This window comes from Rhamphochromis longiceps, linkage group LG10, assembly GCF_057381845.1.
Source record: "Rhamphochromis longiceps isolate RC_006_pf linkage group LG10, R_longiceps_female_GT1.1, whole genome shotgun sequence".
NCBI classification, from domain to species: Eukaryota; Metazoa; Chordata; class Actinopteri; order Cichliformes; family Cichlidae; genus Rhamphochromis; species Rhamphochromis longiceps.
The window spans coordinates 14,820,854-14,846,509 of record NC_140566.1 but is presented as its reverse complement, the minus strand read 5'-3'; the positions used below and the strand labels follow the sequence as shown (position 1 = coordinate 14,846,509).

General features: G+C 43.7%; 1 protein-coding gene across 3 annotated transcripts in view; it reads right to left on the bottom strand.

Moving 5' to 3' along the window:
• The window catches only part of sipa1 (signal-induced proliferation-associated 1), a 37,224-nt gene extending 12,642 nt beyond the window's left edge, over positions 1 to 24,582 (bottom strand). The window contains exons 1-7 of one of the 3 annotated variants that reach the window (XM_085420400.1): positions 24,433 to 24,582; positions 4,391 to 6,000; positions 3,634 to 3,758; positions 3,367 to 3,555; positions 1,781 to 1,955; positions 1,350 to 1,453; positions 258 to 415 (exon numbers count right to left, since the gene is read on the bottom strand). In XM_085420400.1, the coding sequence (XP_085276526.1) occupies positions 258 to 415; positions 1,350 to 1,453; positions 1,781 to 1,955; positions 3,367 to 3,555; positions 3,634 to 3,758; positions 4,391 to 5,498 (1,859 nt within the window). In that variant the 5' untranslated portion in view covers positions 5,499 to 6,000; positions 24,433 to 24,582. Of the gene's footprint in view, positions 1 to 257; positions 416 to 1,349; positions 1,454 to 1,780; positions 1,956 to 3,366; positions 3,556 to 3,633; positions 3,759 to 4,390; positions 6,001 to 6,690; positions 7,092 to 23,393; positions 23,703 to 24,432 lie in introns of those variants that run through there. The other 2 variants (XM_085420397.1, XM_085420398.1) reach the window with 2 other exon arrangements.
• Between the last annotated feature and the right edge of the window lie 1,074 nt (positions 24,583 to 25,656).

The following is a 25,656-nucleotide window of genomic DNA, read 5'->3' as shown; positions in this document are numbered from 1 at the left end:
TCAATCTATGTCTTGTTTTGTTTTGGAGTGTTGTTGCGACAGAGCACACGCAAATACCAGGATGTGACTCTAACACCCGCAGTTTTTAAAAATTTTTTTTTAGATCGACTAAAAATCCTTATAGCTTACTTAAATCTGCCACTTCTCACACAAAGAACCCAAATCCCTGATTTCCTTTTCCTAAGTGCTTTTTTAATTTTAGCTGCTAAAAAAATGTACAAATTCTTGTTAAACCCCTGAGAATGATGGAGTCAGACCTGTAGTAGGTGTTCTCGGTGCAGGGCTCGTGAACTTGCACGATGATGAAGACGTGCTGGAAATGGGAGCGGATGGACTTCGGAGTAAAGGGCATAGCGCCCGGCTCCTGAAACACGATCGTCACAATGTCGTTACCGATGTGGCGCTTCCGCAGCAACTGATGAGACCAAACAGAAACACAGACATTAATTAAACCAGAGGCCATTGCAGCTAATTAAACCTGAGAACAGTTACCTACCAAACAAAAACATTTAAGGGAAGAGCAGACAGATAATGCTTCAAGACAGGCCTACAAATGAAATAAGCGAGTTCATCATAACAACGATCGTGTTTTACCAATCGGCCCATTTACTCATGATTTCTTCCGTTTTAATGCTCTGTACATGACGCATTAAACGTGAACAAAACAATGACAATTAATCATGTTTATTAGAATAAATAAACTAAATAAGTTGTAAATACTCCTGCGTCTTTTCATCTGAACTTCATTAATCATACTTTGGGAGATTTGTTGTGATTTAAATCGCTTTTCTTCATAGACAAACATATAAAAATAGATTACAAAAACCCAAGATATAAACGCAGGCTTGGCTGTAGATTATTGCACCGAAGCTACCGGAGCCTAAACCGCTGCTGCTGCTGCAGAGGCTGCAGATTAAAGAGGCAATGCAGTGCCCCATCACTGCCATGTAAAATCTTTAATCTATATTAACATGCAATGTCCAGTTTCTTTGCAAATGACATCAAACAGGCTTAAACCCTAGACGGCACGTTAAAACACGACAGCCGGATGAACAGAAGACGGCCTGCGAGGCAGCAGTGAATACCTTCATGGTGGGAGTGAACACTGGGGGGCAGGATTTTTATGTCATGCTTGTTGTGGAGCGCAGAGGCTTTTTCTGCAGCTTTTACTAAAGCACGACGGTACGCAGAGAGCTACGTAATGAAAATCGTGGCTCATTCGGTCTTTTGAAGAATACTGAACAAAGGCTGAAGGAAGACTGCAATTCTGTGGAATTGTGTTGTGATACACAAAGAGCAGGAAAAGGAAACCATGTGTCACGGGCCTGTTAGGTTGTGGCTGCTGTTACCTGCTGTGTGTTGTTGGCTGTGTAGGGCAGCATGGTGGACACATGAAACATAATCTCGTAGTCCTGGTAGCGCGTGTAGAGCGAATGTGTCCCAGTTGAGTCGGCTGCACAGGTACGCAGAGAAAGAGACAGACAGGTAGAGATTTAGCAGAATCAGTCAACGTCTCTGAAGGAAACACTAAACTCAGGCTGTCACAGCCGGGATGAAATGTGTCCCGTTCGCTGTTCTCCGCTGCTCACTCAAGGGAAAACAGCTCAGAGATAATCAGCAGTGACTATGCTATTTTGCAGGCATTACTCAGATTACATGTGGCTAGATAGGAGTTATCTTCGGCTTTCTGTGGTGCACTGATGCCCTTCGGATAATCGTACTGCGACAAGGTGAGATGTAGCCAATAGATGTGGGTGTAAATGAAGTGTCTGTAGCTCACTCTTGTTGTCCAGCTGAGCTCGGTATTTTTCCCAGCCCTTCAGTCGCACCCGTTCCCCGAGCAGATCCAGAAACTTCTCAAATGCCGGCCCGGAGCTCTCGTTGTTGTACATGTCTTCCTCTGAGCTCTGCCCGGCCCGGCAGTACATTATCCCAACCTTTCGCTGAAAATTCAGCTGGAAGATAGAGAGGCACAAAAGTTATTGAGCACTGAAAAATATACAGAGTTAGAGTGAGAACTCTCATTTCTAGCCTTTATTTGATATTTTACTTTACAGGAAAAGGCAAGGGAGTTGGGTATTACTGAATGTAAACATAATCAAACTCATCACAGCTCCCAAGACTTTTTTAACTGGTCATTTCTTGCAGTTTTACACTTTCCACCCAGATCACTTTGTGTCTATACGCCACTCTGCCTTTAATCATTAGTTTTTATTAAACTCGCTCTTCCACAGCACGTCTTTTGTCCTTTCTTCCTCCCATCACCTCCAACTGGTCGCAGCTAATGGCTATCCTGATGTACTGGAAGTTTTCCTTCCCACTGTCACTAAAATATTTGGTTATAGAGGTTCGTCTAAATGTGTTTTTTTTTTTTATCTCTACTGTTGTAGAGCTTTATACCCAGGGGCGTAATATTATGAATTATCTTGCATAAATAGGCTATTGATTTTCTTTATTTATTTCAGGTATTACCAGCAAAATAGTTGCATGTTTAGTCATCGTGGAATTTACACAGATTTATTTATTTATTTTAGACCCCCCACAAAGTTACGCCGATGCTTATCCCTTACAGTATAAAGCATCGTGAGGGGACAAGTGTTGTTGTGATTTGGCAACATGTAAATAAAATAACATTAAATTGAATTAAATTGAATATATAACTTCAGATGTGGGCTAGAGAGCACCTACAGGATAATGAAGGAGCTTCAGCATTTGGCAGGTTCTGCAATGTCAAAAAAGTCAATAGAAATAAAGAAATATGGGTTTTAAAAAAACGACTTCAATGTTGGGTAATCAGCAAAAAATATTTTGCATCTCACTAATTAAATGTTTGGTGCATTTTTATATTTATTAGTACCTTTTGATTTCATTATTTAAATCTCATAATTTGTTTCTTTTGAGTGTTTTTCAAACAAATTGGGACACTAAATGTTTTGGGCTCAGGATGCGTGACAAACAAATGTTAAAATTTTTAATCACGACAAAATATGAAGTGTTAATTAAAAACAAATTGAAATTTGAATGAATCTTACTCAGTCAATAATATTTGCGATAAATACAGAAGAAAAAGCAAAGGCTCCAAGTCAAACAATACAGGAGAAAAACAATAAAGTGAGAGCTTTTTGCTTTTTACTCTTTCTGCAGCACATAATCAACTTGAAAACAATTAGCTTACAGCTCCAGTTCTAATGGAATAGAAGCAAATGTAATAACTGGGTTAAATGACCTCTTGGACAGCAGTTGTAGGCTTTTAACATAAAGTGGAGAAAAATACACAAACCCTATCTGATGCCGTTTGACACAATTTACAGTTTTCTGCCCGATACATGCAGCAGTCTTCAGTATCACCGGTGTCGCGTTACTCACCCCCTGTTCATCCAGTTTGAGCAGGGTGTCCCGCACCTTGGGGGAGTTTGAGGCCAAGCGAAGGCAGTGCTGGTTCAGCTCAGGCATGATGAACTCCAACAGCCTCTTGGGAGTCAAGCCTCTGGGGGTCGTGTGTCGAGCCGCAGAGGGCACCGACTCCTCCAGAATGGAACCTCGCAGAGTCTTCATCTGCGGACGGGATTCACACTCAACACATCCGGTCGAATCAATTTTACACACAGGACAGGAGAAGCGCGCTGCTTTTACCTCTGTGGTGCGAAATATGATTCTACAGTTGTTCTGAGCGCCGCTGGATCCTTCTTTCTCCTCTCGACGGAAGCTGATGGCCACCGGCCCGAGGCGTTCGTCAATTCCAAAAAAATTCTGATGTTCTGCGACGGCAGGACAGACAAATAAATACTGAGAGGAACGAGACCGGAAGACCCACAGTGGGTCAAACAACTATCAGAGCACCTATAAGGCTTATAAGAACCTGTACAAAAATTATAACAGAGGGGAGGTGAGGGGGATTTATATGGAGGACCAAAAATGGCAACATAATGTAAAATGTAAAAGAAAGAGGTTCAAAACCATAACTCTATTTTGCGTTTTAATTTTCATCTATTTCATCTATTAAAAAAACAATCTCAAAGTGACTAATATTTACTTTAAACCACCTCTCTAAGCAGAAGACTCTACCTCTTCATATCAAGGCAATATGATGGCGAACTCAACAGTTGCTGAAAATAAAGTGACTCAGGTGCAATTACTCCTACCTACAGCACTGAAGGGAAACTGAAGGCTCTTGACCCTTTATTACTCACAACACACACAGTAAACACTCATATAAATAAACACTCACAAGGAAAGGCTAAATTAAAATAAAAAGCATAAAAAAGTGACTGAATGAATTTCACATGGCCTATAAAGAACGGGAAAATTCCTAAATCTTGGTGAGTGTTAGACTTAACAGGGAACAGCTGAAAAGTAATTGATCGTAATCCTTTGACACTGTGCCACGTACCTTTCATGTAGAAATACTTGCGATAGTAATGAGCTCCCAGATCAGCATGCTCTATGAAGTAGTTGCTCTTGCCCTGCTGCTGCACATTGCTCTCTCTGGGCTCTTCCAGGACCGAAACTGCATCGTTGGGGATGCGAAGGCTAGACCAGAGTCCCTTCCTTCCCTGGGATCGACCCAGGCCCGCCTGCTCCTCTCCTCCAGTCTCGTTGCGGAAGTGGGGGCAGCTGAGGAGGAGCTCGTTATCGTTGCCATCACCTTCATCTAGCATCATTGACTGTTCGTTGTCTTCTGCGTTCCCTGTGCTACCACCCCCGCCCTGCGCAGGGGAGGATGGGGTGGACAGGGAGAGGGGACGGGGCTGGGAGGCAGCTGAAGCCCCTGAGGTGATATTCTTTTTCCGTCCAATGCTGTCTCTGTTTGTGGCTACCTCGGTTAGGTCAAACAGGATGCTCTGCACGTCATAGTGAGCAAAGCTCCTCACCCAGGCTCCGCCCCCGATGTTGTCATATGGAACTGGTTGAGGGACCTGAGAGGTCGTGGGTTTAGACTTTTTGCTAAGACCTTCAGGCTTTGGTGGCTTAATGGGTTTTGGGCCATCCACCGTGCAAACACCTCGAAAGTATCCATCGGGTTCTGGAGGGTGTCCCTGCAGCCCTAAAAGCAGGAAAGGGTCTTTGAAGCGGAGGGCACTTGGACTCAGGGGTCCCTGGTCGTCTGCTCTTGGCTCCTGGGCTTGAGTCTGTCTCTCGAGTGATGACAGGCTGCCGTACTCCCTGTGTAACAGCACACCTGTGTCTCCCTGAACCCCAGCATCCACCTTCTCACCAACCGCTCGCGCTGTTTTCCCCCCCGCCTTCCCAGAGGAGTCCAAGTCCCCAAGTGTGACATCGCTGTTACTTCTCTGCATGATGTGCCCCCGGCCCATGGACCGCAGGGTCAACCCGGCGCGGCTCGGGGTGAGGCTGTCCGCTTCGGCCCCATCGCCGTCCCTTCTTGGCGGCCACTCCACTACACCCGTTTCCCTCTTGGGGTCAAAGTTGACTGCTGCGATAGGCGGCCGCTGATTCTGACGGCGAAACTTGCGAATGAAGAGGTCGTCTGACTGCATGGTGTCCACCTGACAAACCAACTCCAGTCCAGCGGTATTTTCTCCACTCTGCTCCAGGGCTTCCCGCTAACCCCACCCTCCCAGTTAAATTGTTGTCCCGGTCTCTATGGCGCTGGTGTGAAATGGGAACACTGAGCGAAAGCAGCAAACTCAGTCCTCATTCACACCACTTACGAAGGCTGACCTTCTTCTCCACTCTCAGGCTCTCACAGATGCTGTGTGAGACACTGCACTCTGTCAATACGTTCCCAAGTGTGGAAGATGAGGACACGCGAAAAAGTGCTCCTGTTTTCTGCAGCGGTCCATCCAGGTGTGCAGATGTGTGTTTAGGTGGTACTCCAGTTGCGGGGTGCTCCTTCCTGTAAAGGATGTGAGGATCATCACTGGAGCCTGACTCTGTGTCCTCTGATTAAGAGAGGCTCCTTATGTATCAACACAGCGTCCTTCCGTGTGCACGCTTTCAGTGCCTGCGGCCTCTCTTTCGGTCTTATCCACCGGCAACCTGTACAGAAAAGAAGAGGAAGAAAAATATAAGTTTGGACCCCATCGTCACATTTTACCCACACTGATATAATCTCAATCAACAGCTTTATATTCAGCCCGTAGCAGTTCACCAGAAAAAGATTTGATAAACAAGTACTGAATTGCAACAATAAGGCAGTAAGCAGGTCTGACGTGTGTTTTATTGTTGAGTAATGCCTTGTACCTCTGTTTTCTGTTTTCCCTCATTATTATTCTTTCCTTTAGACACTTTCCGTTCCAAAGTTTCCCTAAATAGTTCCATAGCAAACTTAATACTCACCACATCCACCCCGCACACGCTCACAATAGACAGTATTAACACAGGGGAGGGTCCTTCCTGGCTTACTGACAATGTGCCAGCATACAAGCGAAATAAGTGTACGCCGTGTCTCTTACCTCCCCTCCACCCCGACACTGTGCATTCGCACACCACCAAACAGTTTTGTAGTTCACTCCCGCGCCAGTATTCAAACAAATACGTCAGTATGGACAACAAAAAGCATTTTAAATAACTGCAAATGCCGTGTTTTGCGACAGATATTACTTTCACTATTTTGAGAGTCATTGAAAGTCAAGAGGGTTTGAGAAAACGACAATGAAGCAGAGTGCTTCCCTGTTTTTAAGCCCTAAAAGAATTCATCTTTTTTTTGTTTCAACAAAGCCGACTTACCGTCAAAGTGGATTCTGTCCTAGGTACAGATCAGCCTGTTTGTGTCATCGTTTGTTGCTCGCACCCTGTTTTGGACCAAACTGACGTCAATCAACTCAAGCTGAAACCTTTTTGTCGCTCTCAATAAGGTACGAAGCTTCTTCCTGTCTAGTTTTTTTTAAAGCACCCATCTCCTCTATCGAGCTTGCAGCCTAAAGAGCAGGTGCAGCGGTGCAGAGCGCACACACATTCACATCACACTGACTTACATTCATTTCCTTCTCCCAACTCTAACGCCAACCGCTACTTGCATTAACCCCGGCCCCCCTAGAGGTTTTTATTTTGTCCCCGAAAAAGGGGTCGAGTCCCCACAGCGTGATTGTGTAAACTATTTTAGGTCCCCACAACATGCACAATACAAGTACACACAAACACACACAACACAAAAATATGCCAAATAGTGAGGAAGTCACAAGAAATCTTGGTTTCCCCTCCTTGCTGCTGCTCACGTTCGCTTGATTTTTTTCACCCAAAGAGAAAATATCAACGTGCAGTTTAAACGTTGGCGCTAAAAATGCATTTTAAAAAAAAGCAAACGTTGAATAAGGATCAAATTTATTTGTTCATTTGCTCGCGTGTCAAGATATGCTAATGAACGTGAAGGTCAGCTTATATCATCGATATGAGCACTGTGAGCAGGAAGTTCTCTCTAAAGGAGATTGTGTCTAGATTTGAAAAAGGGGAAACAATGATTATTAGACTTCTCTATTATTGTTTATTCTAACAAAGCATTCATTGGAACACATTCAACATTGCCTTCAGTGCCTATTTTTCCATTATTCTGACAATATGCTTTTATAGACATGTTATCATTGATCTGAACTGTGTTATAAACTAATAATACACTAATAATACAAGCTGCCATAGATTTTCAGAAGCTGTTTTGTGATTTCTTACTGATAAAAATTGAATCTGCGTTGTGTGCACACCTCTCGATGACTACTTCAGACAAACATGCTGTGTTTTCAGCATTAACTTAAGTATATTTAGTTGGAATATCCTCAAGTTTCTAATCCAACCTAAAAGCAATCACCATCTGTAAACACTCTAAGTGTAAATTTCTCCTCAGGTTATTTAATCCCCAAACTTTGTAGAAACAAGCCAAGGACGTGACCTCAGCATTCTTCGTGGTACCTCGAGGCTCTGCGTGTACGTAAATGTTTATCCTTACGGCTGGCTACTATCTGTAACAGTGTTACAGATACGCTGTGTGAATGAGTAATATGTGTAACTATGTGTAAATATAATATTACTTTCATATCTGTCTGAACTCGAGTGAAGACGCTTATTTTGCATGCCTGGAATGGGAAAGAGAAAGCACGGTGAAGTACTGAATTAGGGGCAAAAGTCTTCTCATTTTTAGCACCTCTGATTAAGTCGGGGTTTCCCGTGGAAGCCCAGAGCGGACTTAATTAACGCGACGATCTTAATCTAATACTGAAAAATTAAAATGCAATTCCTGAATTTTCACAAGTGCTGTTCACTCAATATCGTTCTCTGTTGAGTGCACTGTTCCTTTGGAAAACAACAGCCACGAGCTGTCCTCGTGTTTTAATTTTGAACTTAAAAACACTGACATCAAATGCGCCTGCTGATGTTTTAGTGTAGCTGCATTACATAAGGGGTTTTTTGCTCCATTTGAATTTCATCTACCGCAGAGCTTATTCAATCTATGTAAATGAACTGTTAAATGCTATTTTACTTTCTGTTTTGAAATTGTGAAAGGTGGATATTGCTTGCACTGTATTTTAGTATTATAGTATTGTTTTAATTAGGCCCCCAGTAAGCTCCCATACTCCTCTCTTTCATGCGAGACTCCTGATCTGACAATGAGCACCAGTTAACCGCTTTGCTTGCCTCTGTGTGTGTGGAGTGCTGCAGCTTCTGACATTAAAAACCTGCTCATGTTCCCTCCTGGAAACTTTCAGATGTTCAACACCTATGTGTGCACAAATGATCTGCGTCTATGCCTATCTGCAATCATTACATGCAGCGTCATCTGCATGCTTCACAATGCTTTGAAAAAGTGTGAGCAATCAATTCTCTCCACCGTCTCAGAGTGGGGGTGTAGATTATTGGCAGCAGGTTGTTTTTGGAAAAAAAAGATTTAAAAAAAATCGCAGATTGCTTTCATGTTGTTCCAACAACAATCTGAATGCCTGAGGTCCACCAGAAGCACTCCTTCTCTCCACCAACACACAGTGCTGGTTGAACTTGGACACTTATCAGTCGGCCCTTTGTAAAAATTCACATGTTCCTGAGCTTCTCGGGACCTCAAACCATGAATCAGTCCTTGTTTCCATAGCAACCTGCCTGGTGCCACCCTCTCTATGTGGCATGTAGTCCACCGAAGCTTTAGAACAACCCTGTTTACCGAAATAGCTCCACTTTTGTCAAACAAGCCCGCGACTGGTGACGCTCATGTTCATAATGTATGGTAAACTATAAGAACAAGACAACCTCCAAGTATTCACATGTGACACCATTGCTATTTCAGCTACACTGGCTTCCTGTTGAATTGAGTACATTTTAAGATCCTGGTCTTGACATTTAGAGCCTTGCATGGATTGGCACCTCCCTACATCTACGATCTGCTACAGCCCTATGTCCCCAGCAGGTCCCTGACGTCATCTGATCAGGGCTTACTTGCTCTAAAACAGACCACGATGAGAACTAAGGGTGACAGAGCTTTTGCCACTGTGGCCCCGAGACTGTGGAACTCTCTCCCTCATACATTAAGAACTCGGTGGTGGTTGTTTTTAAAAAACAACTCAAAACTCACCTTTTTAAAACTGTTTTTGGTTCAATTTCTGCCTGTTTTATATCGTCTGTTTTACCCTTTTATTATTTGTTATCTTATGTGCAGCACTTTCTGATTCTGTCTAGAAAGCTATATAAATAAAAAATTTTTTTTATTTATTTAATTTATTTATTTACGAGGAAAACAAGGTGGACGCTGTCATGCTGCGACTTCCTTTCATAAAATCAAAACATATTTGTGACTGATGGGATTCATATTTCTCAGTTTTTAAGAATGAAAGTTAGTAACAGACATTATATACAGTAGGTGTCGCATACATAGACGTGTATCAGAGTGATGGCCGCGGGATTACAAAAGCGACAGTTTGCACCGCAACAAAACACATCTGTGCATCCGACAATTTGTCTCGATGCTCCAGCTTTGACAAAATCTAACAACATTACAAAATATTACGGTAGCACTCAATCTGCAAACACATCACAATGTGTGACTGTTTTCCACAGTGCGCCAGCTGCTTAACATCTGCCATAAATACGAACACACGCGCGCAGTGGTGACCTTGTTAAATTGCTGTTAAATGATTATTAGGATTACAATAACTTACTTTACACATATGCGGTGCACCTCTGTACCAAATACATGTCACAGCTCATTTACCACAAATTAGTTCTCATATTTTTTTTTTACATGAAACCAGAAATATTAAATGGGCGTTCCCAAAGCTCATCTTTAGGATATTTATAGGTGCTTCTCCAAATGATTACTGTAGTTCCTCATAGGTTCCCATTGTCCTGGAGTACCTGAAACTGATCATAAGCAGACATCTGTGTTCTGCTTTTGCAACGTTTTGCTATCATAATCAGACAGAACTGAACTGGAAGCAGCTTTAAAAAAAATGGCACCGAACTTGGCCGATTTGGTTGATTCGCATCTTCACACGGGTGTATTTTCTACATCTGAGGGAAATGTACAGAGTTTCTTTCATGCAAAAGAGCAATGTTTTAAACATTGCTGATATACACTTTTACAAAAAAAAAAAAAAAAGCCTGCCTTTTCCATACATTTGCCAAAACAACTGGCCATGCATGAATGCACAATCCATGTCAATACAGTGCATCTTAAATTTAAAAAAAAAAATCTTATTTATGTCAATTAAAATAATGATTAACGAGCTTCAGAGGCCATGTTGCAATGAGATAATAAAAGTTGTGTCACCTGCTAGCACTGTCCTGACCCCGGGTGTTTACTAGGCATGATGGGTGTGTTTAGCAGTTCAGAATGAGCCTTTAGGGGTGACTATGCATGGAACCATGATTAGTCCAGATACCAGAAGGGTAATGAATCTGTCTATTTGACAGACTCTCTGTATGTAGTGAAGCAAGCCTGAAACTAACTCTAATCAAAGTCTAAATCCTGAAGAAGCAGTAGATTCACTGTGGGTTTCAGCCACCACCAGGCAGTGGGGTGACTTCACATGTGTCAAAGGAATAATTAGCCACAGTAACTCTGCAACTGCAATTTATAGACACAGCACCCAAAACAGTCTCTGTTTTGGGTGCTGTGTTTTGGGTTTGACACTGAGTGAAAGGGTAGCACTGACCACGGGAGATGGAGTAGAGCCATTATTTCTGTGGCTTGGCCCTTTTAGCTGCCTCTCAAATTCTTTGCTAAGTGTTTTACTACACAGCGGATGATTCATCCATCCTGAGTCCAGGTCCTGGTCTTTCTCAAGCCGTGCCTTATATGTGTTCCACGTGAAGCCAGACGTTATATCCCAATCAGAGCAACAGCTTCAACGGAGTCTGACGTTCTGATGTTCGGACAAAAAGCATCAACATTAATTGAGCAGGTGAGTCTCCTCAGACATATCAATATAATTATTTTTCCAGCAGCTCTTAACTGATATGCACACTCGGTTACCTGGGTATTCATCAACTTGACCTGCGTTACTTTTCCAATAATTTCTAGGTTTACATTTTCCCCCCAATTTTTCCAAACCCGTAAAACACAATTTTAAAATCTCACGATTTTTCTTCTTCTTTTTCCTGTTTGAAAGCAAATCAGTCCCTTTCTTACCTTTGAACACAAAACGTCTTCAACAAGATCTTCAACAGAGCCACACTGGTGTCAAAAATACATATTCTCTCTGAAGTCACTGAAGAGAAACTGTCCTGTGTGTTACCACGACAGAGAAGTGCGTCATATACCTTGTGAAAAAGTACAAAGCAAAGAGGAACTGGTGTTTTTGTCCCAGCCCCCTCAAGTTTCTGTTTAATATATTTAGGAAGCCATTATTTGCATTTTTAATGTTTTTGGGGTTTTGTTGCTACATGCACATAAACTGCTACGGCACAAATCATTGAAAACCAGCTTAATGTTTTCCCAAGATCTACCAAGCTGAGCAATTTTATGAGCAAATATCAGTCTGGCTTAAACCAAACTCTAATATGACCATAAGTGGATCATCTCATAATAGCAGGACTGACTGAGGGTGCAATAAAAAATAACTTAGGATATTAGGCTTGAGACAATAAACAGTAACGGGAAGCTCTTTTCTCAAAAGCTTTCAGTACAGCTGATTGTACATTGATTGTAAATGTGCATGTGCATGTGATGATTCTGTATCTCGCTGGTTTAAAATCTATTAGCACTAGAGGATCCAATATCCTAACAATGCTGTTGCTACTAGAAAAAGGCTAAAGCTGATGCCATCATTATGATGTCGTTCATATTCTAACACAATAAGGTTAAACAGCAAGTCGCTGTCCGTGGAGATGCTGCTCAACTTTCTTTTCAAGATATAGCATGTAGCATGACACATCAGCTATCTACTCCAAATATGCACAAACGCGCCTACATCCACAGATTAGCCTACGTCAGATGACGCAGGAGTTGCTGGAAACTATGCTTGACCTCCCCCGATGCTCTCCAAGCCACAGTTTGACCACCACATTACCAGAAACTTGACCCGTAACTGTCTGGGCTGGCTAGCGCAAACCACTTCAACTGTTTGAATTAAATGGCATCAATAAAGAGCACAGAATGTGATTTGGTCATGATTTACACCTTCGTGATCTGGTTGCGTTGCCATTTAAATTGACTTTTCCCCACACGTGATCTCTGTCACCCCAAATTAGCGAAAACAGCAGCTTCATTCTCCTGCCTATCATCCAAAACTGCTGGTTGGAACTGGTCCTATATAAATAATATATAAAAATGATTGCAGTTTCTTTGTTTTTCTATTTAGTTATATATTCAGTTGTATAACCCAGGCATGCACCTCATGCTCTCCAATATTTTTTTTAAAGCTCCATTGCATCTGCTAAGATCACTGGGAGGCTGCTGCCTGCTTTTTCCTGCAGATACTCCCATGATGCAAGAGCCAGACTCCATCCCTGAGAAACTTAATAATACATGCAGACAGCAGTGTTTAATACTGCATCTCAGAACTCGGCCTCTGGACGGTAATGATCTCCGTGTTACGCATGCTAAAACAGTTTATTTTAATGCCAAGTAATGCTTCCCGCATCAGAAGCCATGACAATATATGGCTCTTGATTTCGTCGCAAAAATTAAAACCTGAAACTTTTAAGCGAAAGGGGAACGTGAACAGACTTCCTGTCATAAAATAAGCTTCTGAAAACGTAACTTATCTTTCACATTCGAGCTTTATTGCACATACTAGTATGGATTCTAATTTTCATGCTGCGAAACTGTTGTACTGAAGAGTGGAGCATTTAACTGTGTTCATCTCAATCTGAGTTTGAGGCCTTCACTTGCATCACAAAGAAGCGAGCCCCGGTCCATCACTCATCTTACAAGTGGGAAGTGGAAACCTGAGGCACAAACACTGAGGCTCGACCTCTTCGTCATATCTGAAGGTTAAACATTTAAAGGGAGAAACTGATTTTTTCTTTTAAGAAAAAGAAGAAACATATACTTCAGTTTGTAACTTTCATCAGACATTCATGCTTCAAAGAGAATTATTCTTTAAACATACCTGACAGGGTGAAAATCTTTAAGTATTATCTGTCTTTGCATAGTGCACCAGATGGGCTTTGAAGGACCATTACTGCTCTGGGCTTGGCTGGCTTAACTGATGACAGTAGGTGAGTACCACGTCCGTGTTAAGTCCAGGACAAGGTTAATGTGCCTCTTGTGTACAACGTTAGGACACACGCGGAAGTCAGAGGAGAGTCAAATTAAACATGCACAGTTTTGGGGAAGTCACGGCCGCTTGACTTATTTTGCACCGGCTCATGCGAGTCTACGTCCTGTGAAACAGGAAGAGACGAGTGACTTTTGAACTCCGAGAGGATGTGTGTCGTCATCGTTTGTACACCACACTTATTGGAGACTGGCTGCCACACTGCAGAGTGAATGAGCACTTTTTTTTTTTTTTACTTTGTTAAAGTGACTCAACCTTCAGCTCATGTGCTTTTATCGTAATTACCGCCGATGGCGCAGCCATTGCAAGCGTTTGACCGTGAAAAAAAAGATAGCCTCCCGATCAAGACGATAGAGATTTGATCTGGTTTCCCTTTGGGTGAAGCTGCAGCAATCAGCTTAACAGCTTAGCAGCAATTAGATCTGATCAGTGGCAAAAGTTACTGCAGGCTTATCAACTCCATCACGTCAGGTTGTGGCGGTCATTTCGACCTGCAACTTCTTTCTGTGCTTGGCATCTTTCAAAGACGAAGCTGAAGTTGTGAAACACCACACTTGTCGCCACAGATGCATGCAAGTCTTTCAAAAGACACTGTTTTGACATGTGACCATAAAGTGACACACACAGTTTGACTCAGGCAGCTATTAGAAAGTGTCCAGCTTTGCAGGACAGCTCCTCTAACACCACTGTCTATCCTTATAGTTAAAAGCTGTCTTGCTGATTCTTAACCACAAGGTCTAAATCAACTCCTAACAGTGATTGATTTGGGGAAATTTAAAGCCAGGCTCAGTCTCACTCTCATTATTGATCGTTCGCAGTCCTGCTACATTTGAGATCAGGTTGCATTCCTGCTCTGCCTCCGAATATGTGACATCGAGCCGGAGCAGCTGCAGTGCTTTCAAGAGAGTAAATGTGTATTAATGTGGCTGGACTTGATTCAAAAAATGAGTACATTCTAATGCCCAACACTTGCTCCGGCTTCCTCAATCTTCCTCATGGACCCACTACCACACTGCAAACAGTGAAGTGGGCCAAGTCCAGAGGCTTCTAAGTAGATGATGCACTCTCGTTCTTTTGTGATGTGTTTTATTCTTCTTTTTAATTCAAACAGTTTTGCAAATGCTCGTCTCAACTATTGGTCCCCAAAGACACATAAGCCTCCATTCCTGTTGGCACCTGGTGCTCAATGGGCCGATTTTAACAAAGAGGATAGCTATCAAGGTGACAAGAAAAACAGCAGGTTTTTGAAGAGTCTCAAAAGAAATACATCTGCCATTACTGTGAGCAATATTTTGCAGTGACACAGGTACTCAAGCCAACAAGTATGACCTGTCAGAGCCTGTCAGAAAATTTCTGTGCAGTTCTGCCTTTGATAGTACACATCCATCATCGCTAATGGAATGAAAGAATTGTTTTTAGTCTTGCTTTTATTATGTTTTTGCAGAACTTCAAGGTGATGCTGACAGGAGAGTGGTTAGTCAGAGTTGTTGTCGGCAGTTATTTTCTTCATGACAATCGAAGTGTCACGGCTCAACAAGAAAGCAATGACTGCATCTGGTATTTTGAAGCATGAGTGACAAAGTATGAAAAATGCAGTTCTGCAACTGGACGCTAAAGGCTGGTTTAACGAGCCAGTAAACTCCAATGGACTTTCATGTTAAAATGTTAAAAATTTCAGTAGAAATAAATTCAATTTGATTCTGTTCGCTTGTATTTATATAACGTCAAATCACATCAACTGTTGGGTATGGTGGCCCCTAGAGACAAAGCACGTACAAACTCCAAAACACGCACAAACTCCGAAGCACGAACAAACTCCGAAGCACGTACAAACTCCAAAACACGCACAAACTCCGAAGCACGAACAAACTCCGAAGCACGTGCAAACTCCGAAGCATGTGCAAACTCCAAAACACAACGGAAGTGCTCCAGGACGCTAGGGGCAGTGTTGAGCTTCTCTCTGAGCAAAGCACACTGACTGTTAGCTAACGTCAGATTTGACTCCATCATGAACCAAACGTTCATAGTAATTAAAAACAAATCAAACAAACAACAGTTTGCACATTACTTTTCTTATAAAGCGTGGTTGTTCTATCCTTGCAGGTGTTTTCCGCCGGTATCCAAGTCCATGTGTTTGCAACAAACTTGCTGTTTATTTTGCAAATCGAGCTCAACACTGCCCCTAGCGTCCTGGAGCACTTCCGTTGTGTTTTTGAGTTTGTATACGCTTTGTCTCCAGCTGGCCACCGTAGGTCGGGTATGATTAAAACCCCACAATAGAGAAAAAACAAAGAAAACAATCAAACAAGCCCCTATGAGCAAGCACGGCGACAGTGGGAGGGAAAACCTCCCTTTTAACAGGAAAAAAAACCCCTCTGGCTGAACAAGGCTCAGTGAGGGGCTGCAACCATCTGGGGGTGAGAGGAGGGAGACAAGATAAAAGTCAAACAAGTTCACTGCCTGGCACAAGAGATGACTTGGGTCTCTGGTTGCAGTGGTGGTGCCTTTTTTAAAAATGTTAATTTAGCTAACAAAACAATATTATGGCTTGCTGTGCAAGTGTCTGTGCGTTGTGCCCATAGAACCTATGCTTAACAAACCTGTTAGCGTGAGCTGATAACTCAGCTCATCACTCTTTCTTCAACATATTGCTGTAAGAAACCAACATGACCACAGCCAGAATACTGAAATTGAGGCTCATGAAATCAGTAGATGAGGTCATAGTCACTACATCCATCTTTTACCTACAGTCTATGACATCAAGACTGTCTGCTTGCTTTATTGTTCTGTCGGGTGTACTTAGTTCAGTGAGAACTTAAATGTACTACCCTGCAAAATGACCAATAAGTAAAAAGAGTGAAGTGTCGTTTGTGTTTGCATCAGCTCTGCTGTACTGCACTGTTTGTTATGACTATATATGGAGGTACAGATTTCCTCTAAACTCTATAGATAGAGAGGCCACTCAACACAATTTAACAGATTTCATACTTCAAGGAGAGCTGTTCTCCCTGAAAGACAGAAAATGAGTCTATTACATTATTAATAGGACGGGGTAAAAAGGGGCGAGGGTTTACCATGTTAATTATTCATTGTTTGGTTGCTCCCTTGTCCATCCACGCACACACACAGCAATCACTGGAGCTTATTTGTTATGATTTTTTTATTTTTTAAATCTAAGACTGCGCCCGACTTCTCTCTCTGTACACGTGCCTCGTCTCTTACAGTAAGCAAGTATGGTTAAGGTCATCTAACGTGTGACTCCAGTGGTGTCTCGTCCAGTTTCAGTTCTTTTTTGGCCTTCTTTTTGTAAGCTGAAAAACAAGCTGCTAAAATGGAAGAAGAGGCTGTCAGAGCACAAAGTACAAATCTGAAAGTTTCACAAATCACTGCATTTGGTGATCATTTTGCATTATTTTAATTGCCCGCCTAAATGCAAAGAGGAAGTATGCTCCGAAAAGCCTTTTCTATAGTATTACAACCTACAGGAACTTCCTCTTGCATTAAACAGCGCAATGCACAACTCACGCACTCTCATGCACAAATTTTCTTTCTATCACAACTGTGGTGCTGTTTGTCCACAGTTAAATAAAGATACTTAACTCATGCTATTGTTTTACATGTTATTTGCCATGACATCAACTCTGCGCGCTGGCAGAGCACTGCCACTTCCTGTAAATCTGAAAATACACCTTGTGGCACACCACGAGAGAGACGAAGGCAGAGAGGTTTAAGGCACAGATGCGAGAGGTACTTTGAGAGCATGTGTGTCTTTGTGTGCGTCTGCTGACTCTATAAAACAGTGTCCTTATAGATGTTGCACGCTGTCCACACAGAGACAGGAAGAGCAGCTGTCCCCCTGCAAATGCCCCGTTTCTGTGTGCCTGGGTTTGTGTGACAGAGAAAGGAACTGACCCTCAACTTCATGACTGTATCTATTATATTGAGGCTCAACGGTTCACTGTTACCCCTCCGTCATCTGTGCAACCAGCTCTGAGGCAGAGGAAACGAGATTGCTCAATATTGCTTTAAAGGCACGCTGAAGAGTAACTGTACACTGTCTACTTCCAGAGGAAGAGACTCCGACATCCTCTGCTTCCTCACTGTCCCTGCTGTAAAGACACATAAAATAGCTGCAATGCCGATGCCCTGAATTCATCACACGTTTTAAGCTCAACATCTTTGTTTACTGGAGCAAATCGAATCAAATGCCGTCCTCACTCACTCTAAATAAGTGTTGCTTATGACTTCGGGGTACAGGAGTCAGTAAAGGCCACGTTTAAATGGTGCCATCACGCTTACAAGCTACACTGGTTCCATCTACGCTCATTATGAGCTCAGAGGACACAAATTGCTATCATTATTTGGAGAAATAGACTAATGTCTCTCACAGATGCGCGGGCATCTGTAAAGCCTCACATCAAGCCATTCTCCCTGCTTGTGTAGCGACGTCTTCGATACGGAAATCAAGCTCGACCAAAGTACTGAAAAAAAAAAAAACACACACACAAGGAAGTTGTCGTTTCCATTTCCCCCTGGATAATACGATTTGTCTTTTGTGCTAAAACATTTCAATATTGTAAGAAATCCACAGCTATGAGCATCATTATATGTAAATGTCGCAGCTGTAGTGCAGAGCTCGATTCCCTTCAACCAGCACCTCTAGAGCAAATATTCTAAAGCAAAGTTTTGCCCTGATGCTAATGCAGCTACTTACAAAGAAGACCAACATATGTGTGAAAATATGAAGCCAAACCCTGCTGACAAACTATTATTTTGCACATGTGAACACTGCGGCTACCTTGCTGCACTTTGCAGCCAAACTACTGCCTGGTGGCACTTGTTTTATTTGCACCAGCGTCACGGCACTTTCTGACCTAGATAGAAAAAAGGGAAGCAAAGAGTAGCTCATGCACCAATATGTTAAGTACGATGACGCAAACAGCGCGTTTACTGAAGGGTTTTGATGTGATGCTATGTGCGTAGGGTACAGTCAAAACAGGGAACATGTTCCGTACATCTGTGGCTTTCCACTTGTGAATGAAAATGCACGCTGTGCATTCTGGGAAGTGTGCAGTAATGGGGATTGGTGATTCACCGGGCCACAGACTGAATCTGCTTAAATCTAAAGTATGTAGAGTGTATTTTCTCCCCTAATTCTTTCCTTTTTTTACTGCATTTTTTTTTTTACCTAGAATGAGGGGAAATGTGGCAGAAGCTAAACACAAAAAAAACCTCTCCTCTGCGCCTCTAAGGTCACATCTCTCAGTTTCCTGTGTGTGGTCGCTGCTGTGCCCCACAGAGAGACGATGTGGAGCTCTAAGGTACCTGCTCAAACTGCTCTTTACTTCTTTATTTGCCTTTAACATGCAAATGAAACGGTTGAGAATGCAACTTCCTTCTCAAATTTGTGACAGCCCAAAGAGCCTCTTCAGCCTGAAACAAACACAGAGGCAATCTCTAATACGTCAAGTATCATCCCCAAAATAGAAACCTTATGAGGGTATTTTTAAACTCCTATCAGAGCCTAAAAATGTTTTCTGCTTTTTTTGATCTCTATCGATCGAATGCGGCGATGAAAGTGACGTGGCACGAGCATGAACGGTTGCTCCTGGTCTGCTTTCAGTGGCTCTGAATACCCCAGAGTGCACTTCTCTCCTGTAATAGCAATGAGAACAATGAGAAGGAGCCACTGCACCGCTTAATGGTTTAATGTATGTATGACATAACTGAGAGAGGTACTTTGCGATTTGGTACAATGAGCTTGAATATATATTTCTGGAAGGGGGCATTTCACAACACGGAGTAAAAAGTGGGATTGTATTCATGTGGGCTGTGTTAACAGCAGATGCTTACATAAATATGTCTCATGAAGATAGCAGCTTCCACATATTTTAGGACTATTACATCAGGGGCGCGTTGTTGGACATGCCTAGCTCTGTTTCCCTCTCTCTACACAGAAGACATGATACCCATCAGAACAATTACAACATCGTTTATTTAAAAGGTCTAAAGCGTGATTCACCGCCAGCGGTTACATCTTTTTGTACACGAAGGGCCAATTTCTCAGTTCGTCCTTGATTTCACACTCAAAAAGCTGATGGGTTTTATGACGGGTTTTGAAAGTGCTCGAAATTTTCCTCGTGTAATTTATGAAAATCTAACAATATTGTCCCATGCACATGCGAGTGCGTGCAGCAGAAATCACAGGGGGGAACCGTTTTAATAGTTAAGTATTTCGATGCTTATTTTCAAAAAGACAATAGCCCGTGAGGATTGACTCCCGAGACGGTAAAACTCTCCCTGAATATTTGTCATGCTGATATATCTCAATTGTGCAGTCCTACTTTAGCTGACGCTGTGAATCATGAGTCATTCTCCAACATTTATTATGCCGCTTTCTATTTGTGCAGCTGAACAGGTGGAGAAGGGCAAAAGCCTTGACAAAAAACCCCCCCAAAGAGGCCTGATCTTGCAGGAGATCACCGGTCAGCAGTAAGCAGGTGACAGCAGAGAGCATGAGCTAAGAGGATCTACCTTGTGGCTAATGCTGCCGGCATCCTGCCATCAGATGTGAGGAAGTCTCCACCTCCGACAGCCCTTCCTAACTGAGCACCCACAGGGAGCCTGCTGGGGTGTAGCCATGCAAAATGGCTCCAAAACAAGCGGAGTGACATAATGCTGAGTAAGACCAGGACAAAATCTGCCCGGTAACCTCGCGATATGTTTATCTGATTCTCACTGAGTGCAAAACCAGATAAAAATCGCTTTGATCAAACGGGGGTGCTTTGTAGTGCAGAGCGAATTCAAAGTAACACTTTGGCAGCATTCATGCTGTCAGGTGAGGACTGTCATCTATTTGCTGTGTGGACAAGAGAGTCACTTCAGGCATCGTGGTTTAATTCTGAGCAGGAACACGGTATGAAGCAAACCTGAAACTATGGGCTATACTGTTTCTGTTATCAGAGGAGACGGTTGGTATAAACAGCAGCTGAAGGAGAGCAGGACAAATTTATGGCGTCGCCAACAAGGAACAATAGAAGCTGACAGCTCTGCATCCACATGACGCTCGCATGTACAGAGCCCAGCTCTCTTGGTTCTTGTTTGGTTCAGGAAATGAAAACGGGCCGATCGATTCAAGACTCTCCCGCGACTCTGCTCCCCTGCTACTCAACCAGATACAGAATGAGTCCCACTGAGGAAGCCTCTCATGGGAGAGGACACATAGGGTGCCGCATTAAAACACACACACATTGTCAGGGCTGCTGAAAGCTGCCTGCTCGCTGTATGCTTTTGGTTGTGGATATTTCATTTTCTATATATGAGGGCGGCCAAGAACAAAGTGTCAGGTTAAAGGTCGCTTTTAGCATTTGAGAATTTATATCAAATGTGTAAAATAACCAATGTAATACATATACAAACTTCATAAAGGCAGACTAGCAAGTGGGCCCAGGCCAAAATAGACTCCATAATGTGCTCATATTCTGGATGTCATCATATACAGAAATGGAGCTGAGTCAGATAATTAGCCAATCAACTGCAGCAGATGTGAGGGCTGATTAATCATAAAGTAATGCCATGGTGTAACATTTTTCTTTTTTTTTTAAGTGCTAGAAAATTTATGGCATGCGTGTGTGTGTGTGTGTGTGTGTGTGTGTGTGTGGGGGGGGGGGGGGGTGGTTAAAAACATCTGCACTGTTTCCTAGTATCAAAAATAAATGAATTCTCAAAAGATCTTCCACCTTCACTCACATACAAGGCTCTAACTCCAAAGTTGCAGCAGGTAGACTTATTGTTATTTGTGGTGATCTGCTTAATGAAAAGCGACTGATGCTAACTGCTCCACTGCTTTACCAACAGAGGAGTGAGTTTCACATCAGAAAACACACTTTCTGCAGAGGAGGCAGTAAACGCAGCAGGTGCTTTATTTTGCTTTATTTGGCCAAGCAGAAAGCAAACTACAGACCACGAGGAGACACAAAGGATCCCGGTTACATTAGGGCTGCCATCCTCTGAAATGGCATTTTACTTCCGCGCAACTGCTCTTCTAAAATACACACACGCATTCAGATTTCTTTTTTTTTTATAGACAGGGGCCTTTTTCACTTATCCTTTGGGCATGGCCCACACCGAGGACTGCGCTGCCTCGATACGCCGTAAGTGCGACGCAGTGGATGGCAGCAGAACAAAAAGTCATCTGCAGCTGAGTTGTATGAGCAGGCTGCACGCTGTGAGCACCATTATGCCGGTGCACTTCATGCAGACATCCTAATCGTTCGCCGCGATAAATACCTGCAAGGCTGGGGTTTCACTCTACTGAACTGTCCAGCAAGAAAGTTGAGATTGTAGAAAAATATAACGCCCTCCTGTTCGGGAACACCGACACAACGCTTTAAGGTCATCGCACATCCTTCCTTTTCATCCAGTCAGGTCAAACTGCATTTTATCATTTGAAAAAAAAAAGAAAAAGCCAATGTGAACCACAGTGAACACCACAGTGGATGAGCAGCCAGGCAGCTCAATGTAAATTAAATGGCCCGTCCTTTGAGTGCACTGGCTTATGTAAGCTGCTGCTGCTGCTCGTCTTCCCTCTCGATCGGCTCTTCATCCCTGCTTTTCTCTCCCTACAGCAGCCCATCCAGCACCTGAAACCCTGGCATCTCATAAACACACAGCCCCATCTTAAATTAGAGAGTGCGGTGGGTAGGGTGGTGCGGAGGGCAAGGAGAGGATGGGGATGGTATGTGTGTGTGGTGAAGGTGGGGGGTTGGGGGGGGGGGGGGGGGGGGGGGGGGGGACTGACTCCTGCATCCCTCATTTTTCATTTTCTCTGCCACCTTGAAAACAACACCCCAATCCCGGTTGTGCTTCTCCATTCCATCATTGTCTGTGCACAATCCTCTTTATCCACACAAATCCCAGCCCACTGCAGACCGACGGCTTTTCGGTCTTTGAAAATATGTATCTGGAGCAAATCCTGATCCTCTTTTTATTTTTTTTGTTCCTGCATCTTCTTTCTTTCTGACTCTCTTTCATTCTGCGCGAGTGTCCCTCCATCAATCCCCCCCCCCCCCGTCTCTCTGTCTCCCTCTCTTTCCTCCCTCCACCTTGCCCTCGCGGCCAGGAGCGCTTAACGGCGAAGGTTTCGCAGTGCCGCCCCGACAATGTCACAGCGCTGTTTTTTGAGACGAGCCGGCCTCGTTAACAGATCGCACAATGGAGAGACACAGGATAGATGATGAGGAGGGGGTTAGTGTTGGGAGACGGGGAGGAGGAGGAGAAGGAGGAGGGGGAGGAGGGCAGGCCCGGGATGAAATGCGACAAAGGTTGTGAGCTGGATTCAAACCTACAATGCAATGTGTAAATGGTAGATACAGCAGGCCTTAGCTGGCTGAATAAAATCCATTTATAAAAAAAAAAGGGGGGGGGGGGGGCAATGGCACAAAGGGCAGAGAGGAAGACAGAGGACAAGCTGCAAGATATCATGATGCCAACCCCATCATTTTACATCTCTGCTGCTCTCATACATTGTCGGTGGGCCGGATGGTTTGTCTATCAGAGCAATATGCATGCCGACACAGAGGTATGTGGCACACAGAGGGTGTGCAGATCCATCAATCTGAATTCATTATCTTCTTCTGGACGAGGACACAGGGTGGGTGTTAGCGACGGTGGTGGTGGTGGGGGGGGCGGCAGCAGTGTGAATGTAAAATCTTAATACGGAAAGAAAAGGCTTACCTCCACATTTCAGTTCTGCTCAACCCTGCCTTGTTTCATCCTGTTCCTCTCTGCCGACTCCCTCCCCTTCTCTCCCCGTGACAGCATTTTTCTGCTATCTATCTCCACGGTGAGGCTCCTTCTCCTCCTCCTCCCTCAGTTCCTCCTGTCTGATGTTCTCTTCCTCTCTCCAAAAATAAAATAAAACAGCAGCACACGCACGCACACTTCCCGATCTCTGTGTCTGCCGGCTCTATTCTGTTGTTAAAGTCAAGGGGCAGGTTGATTTGCGCTGTCCTCCTCCCTCTTTCTTCCTCTCGCGCTGATTCTATTCCATTCACATCACACTAAAGCCAACCCCCTCTTTCTCCTCCTCCCCTCTCTCGCTCTCTCTCGTGCACACACAGCTTCGCCCGGCCTCTCTCTCTCTCTCTCGGCCCCCCTCCTCCTCCTCTCCTTGTCAGAGAGAGGTTGAGGCAGTGGCGGACGGACAGCGGCGTCCAAGCGGAGAGCTCTGCGTTTCTTACGCTGGAATTCAAAAACCCTCCCTGGGCCATGACTGTGGTTAAAAACATTTTTTCTTGCTGATTCAAATGCCCGAAACACTCGTGTATATAACGGTGTGTGACACACACACGAGCAGCAGTGTGGCAGACCCGATGCTGATGCAATGTTGTACCAAGACTTTTGCCTCCCAGGATTTCTCCACCTCTCTTTGACTAATTTATTGATGGAAAGCGACACTCGTGACATCAAACACGTTCATTTAAAGTGTCACTCTCCCCCCCGCCAGCGCTGAAATTTCTGCACGAGAGAGATAAAGTGCACACAACCTCAGAAGCAAAGGTGAAAATGGCAGTTGTGTGTGCTCAAGTGTGTGTGTGTGACAGAGTGTTTATTTGCAGAGGACCTCTGCGTACTCCCCAAACATGCTCAGTGTGCTGGAAGACCACAACAAACAATCAACCTCCTTAAGAACAATGAGAGCACAGGATACATAACAACACAGCTTTGGCCGTCCTCTCTCATCAGCCTCTGCAGCGTCTTTAAAAGCACATACCTGTCAATTTGGGTAAACCCTTGCATGGTGCTCGCGAGAGGAGATGATGTATCACGCTGCTTAACCTGCACCGCAGCAGAGCCAAGTGTCCGGCACCATCCCCCTAATTACTGCGTGGAGTTTTGTCCCGGCCGTACCATATGTTGCAGCGTGTGTGTGTTTGTGTGCGTGTGTCGCGAGGTCAGCGGCTCTGATCTGGGGTTGGGGGCAGGGGCGGGGAGGAGTGCAGAGAGGAGAGGCCTGCGTTGTTGGTAGAGTGTGTCTTGAGGAGATAAGAAAAATTAAAACAGAGTTGAGAGGAGAGAAACCAGCTTTTGTGGCAAACATTCATACCTCTTTGTGTCCTCATAAGGGGTCAGGAGGTGTTTTTGCGGAGATGCCTGCTTCCCTTTGCTTTCTGTTTGATGCAGAGACACGAGCACAACAAGCCAGTGAAAGCATCGGCAGCAAGTGTCGGAGCGTGACACCAAATTTCACCAACGTCTAACAATGGAACAGTCAGCGCGAAAAAGAAAGGTTAAAGTCAATTCAAGCTATAAAATAGCCTTGTGTCAGACGGGTTTAACATCGTGGATTACATCCAATTCTCACCCAATCTACACTTGAATTCCAGGTAAACATACATCTTTAAATATTTAGTTTGCAGTGATGGAGCATGATTTTTTTCAAGAAACCAAACAACCCTACAACTCTCAGTGCGGCAGTGACACCATGTGGAAATCTGTTGTTATGCTTAGTGGGATATTCCATTTTATGAGGCATGCTTGGTATAATCAAGCAGTTTGAAACAATTACAAATTATGGGCTCTCCTCATCCTTCTGCATAATAATGACTCTTAAAATTCAAGCTTGTTAAAGTAAAGCCCAAACTACTCCAAACTGGCAGCTCTAATGATCCAACTGTGTATCTGAGTAAAAATAACCAGGGCCCAAAATAAACTTTTGGCCCATAAAGCACAAAAAATGTGCCAGCACTCAGACTCAGGGTGAGGAAATCTAGATGTCAGGAAGAGGATATTAGATTAGTGTGAAATTCCTGTGTCCTCCTGGGGAGTGGTGTGGCTCTGTGAGGTGGGGAGAGAAAAATTGGTGTGATGTGATGCTGATGCTGATAACTCAAACCTGACTTGCTGACATTAAAACGCCGTCAAGCCTGAGCGCACTTTTAAGCAGATCCATTGATCGGTCCGCTGAGGAAACGTGCTCAATAAACGAGGCCTCCTG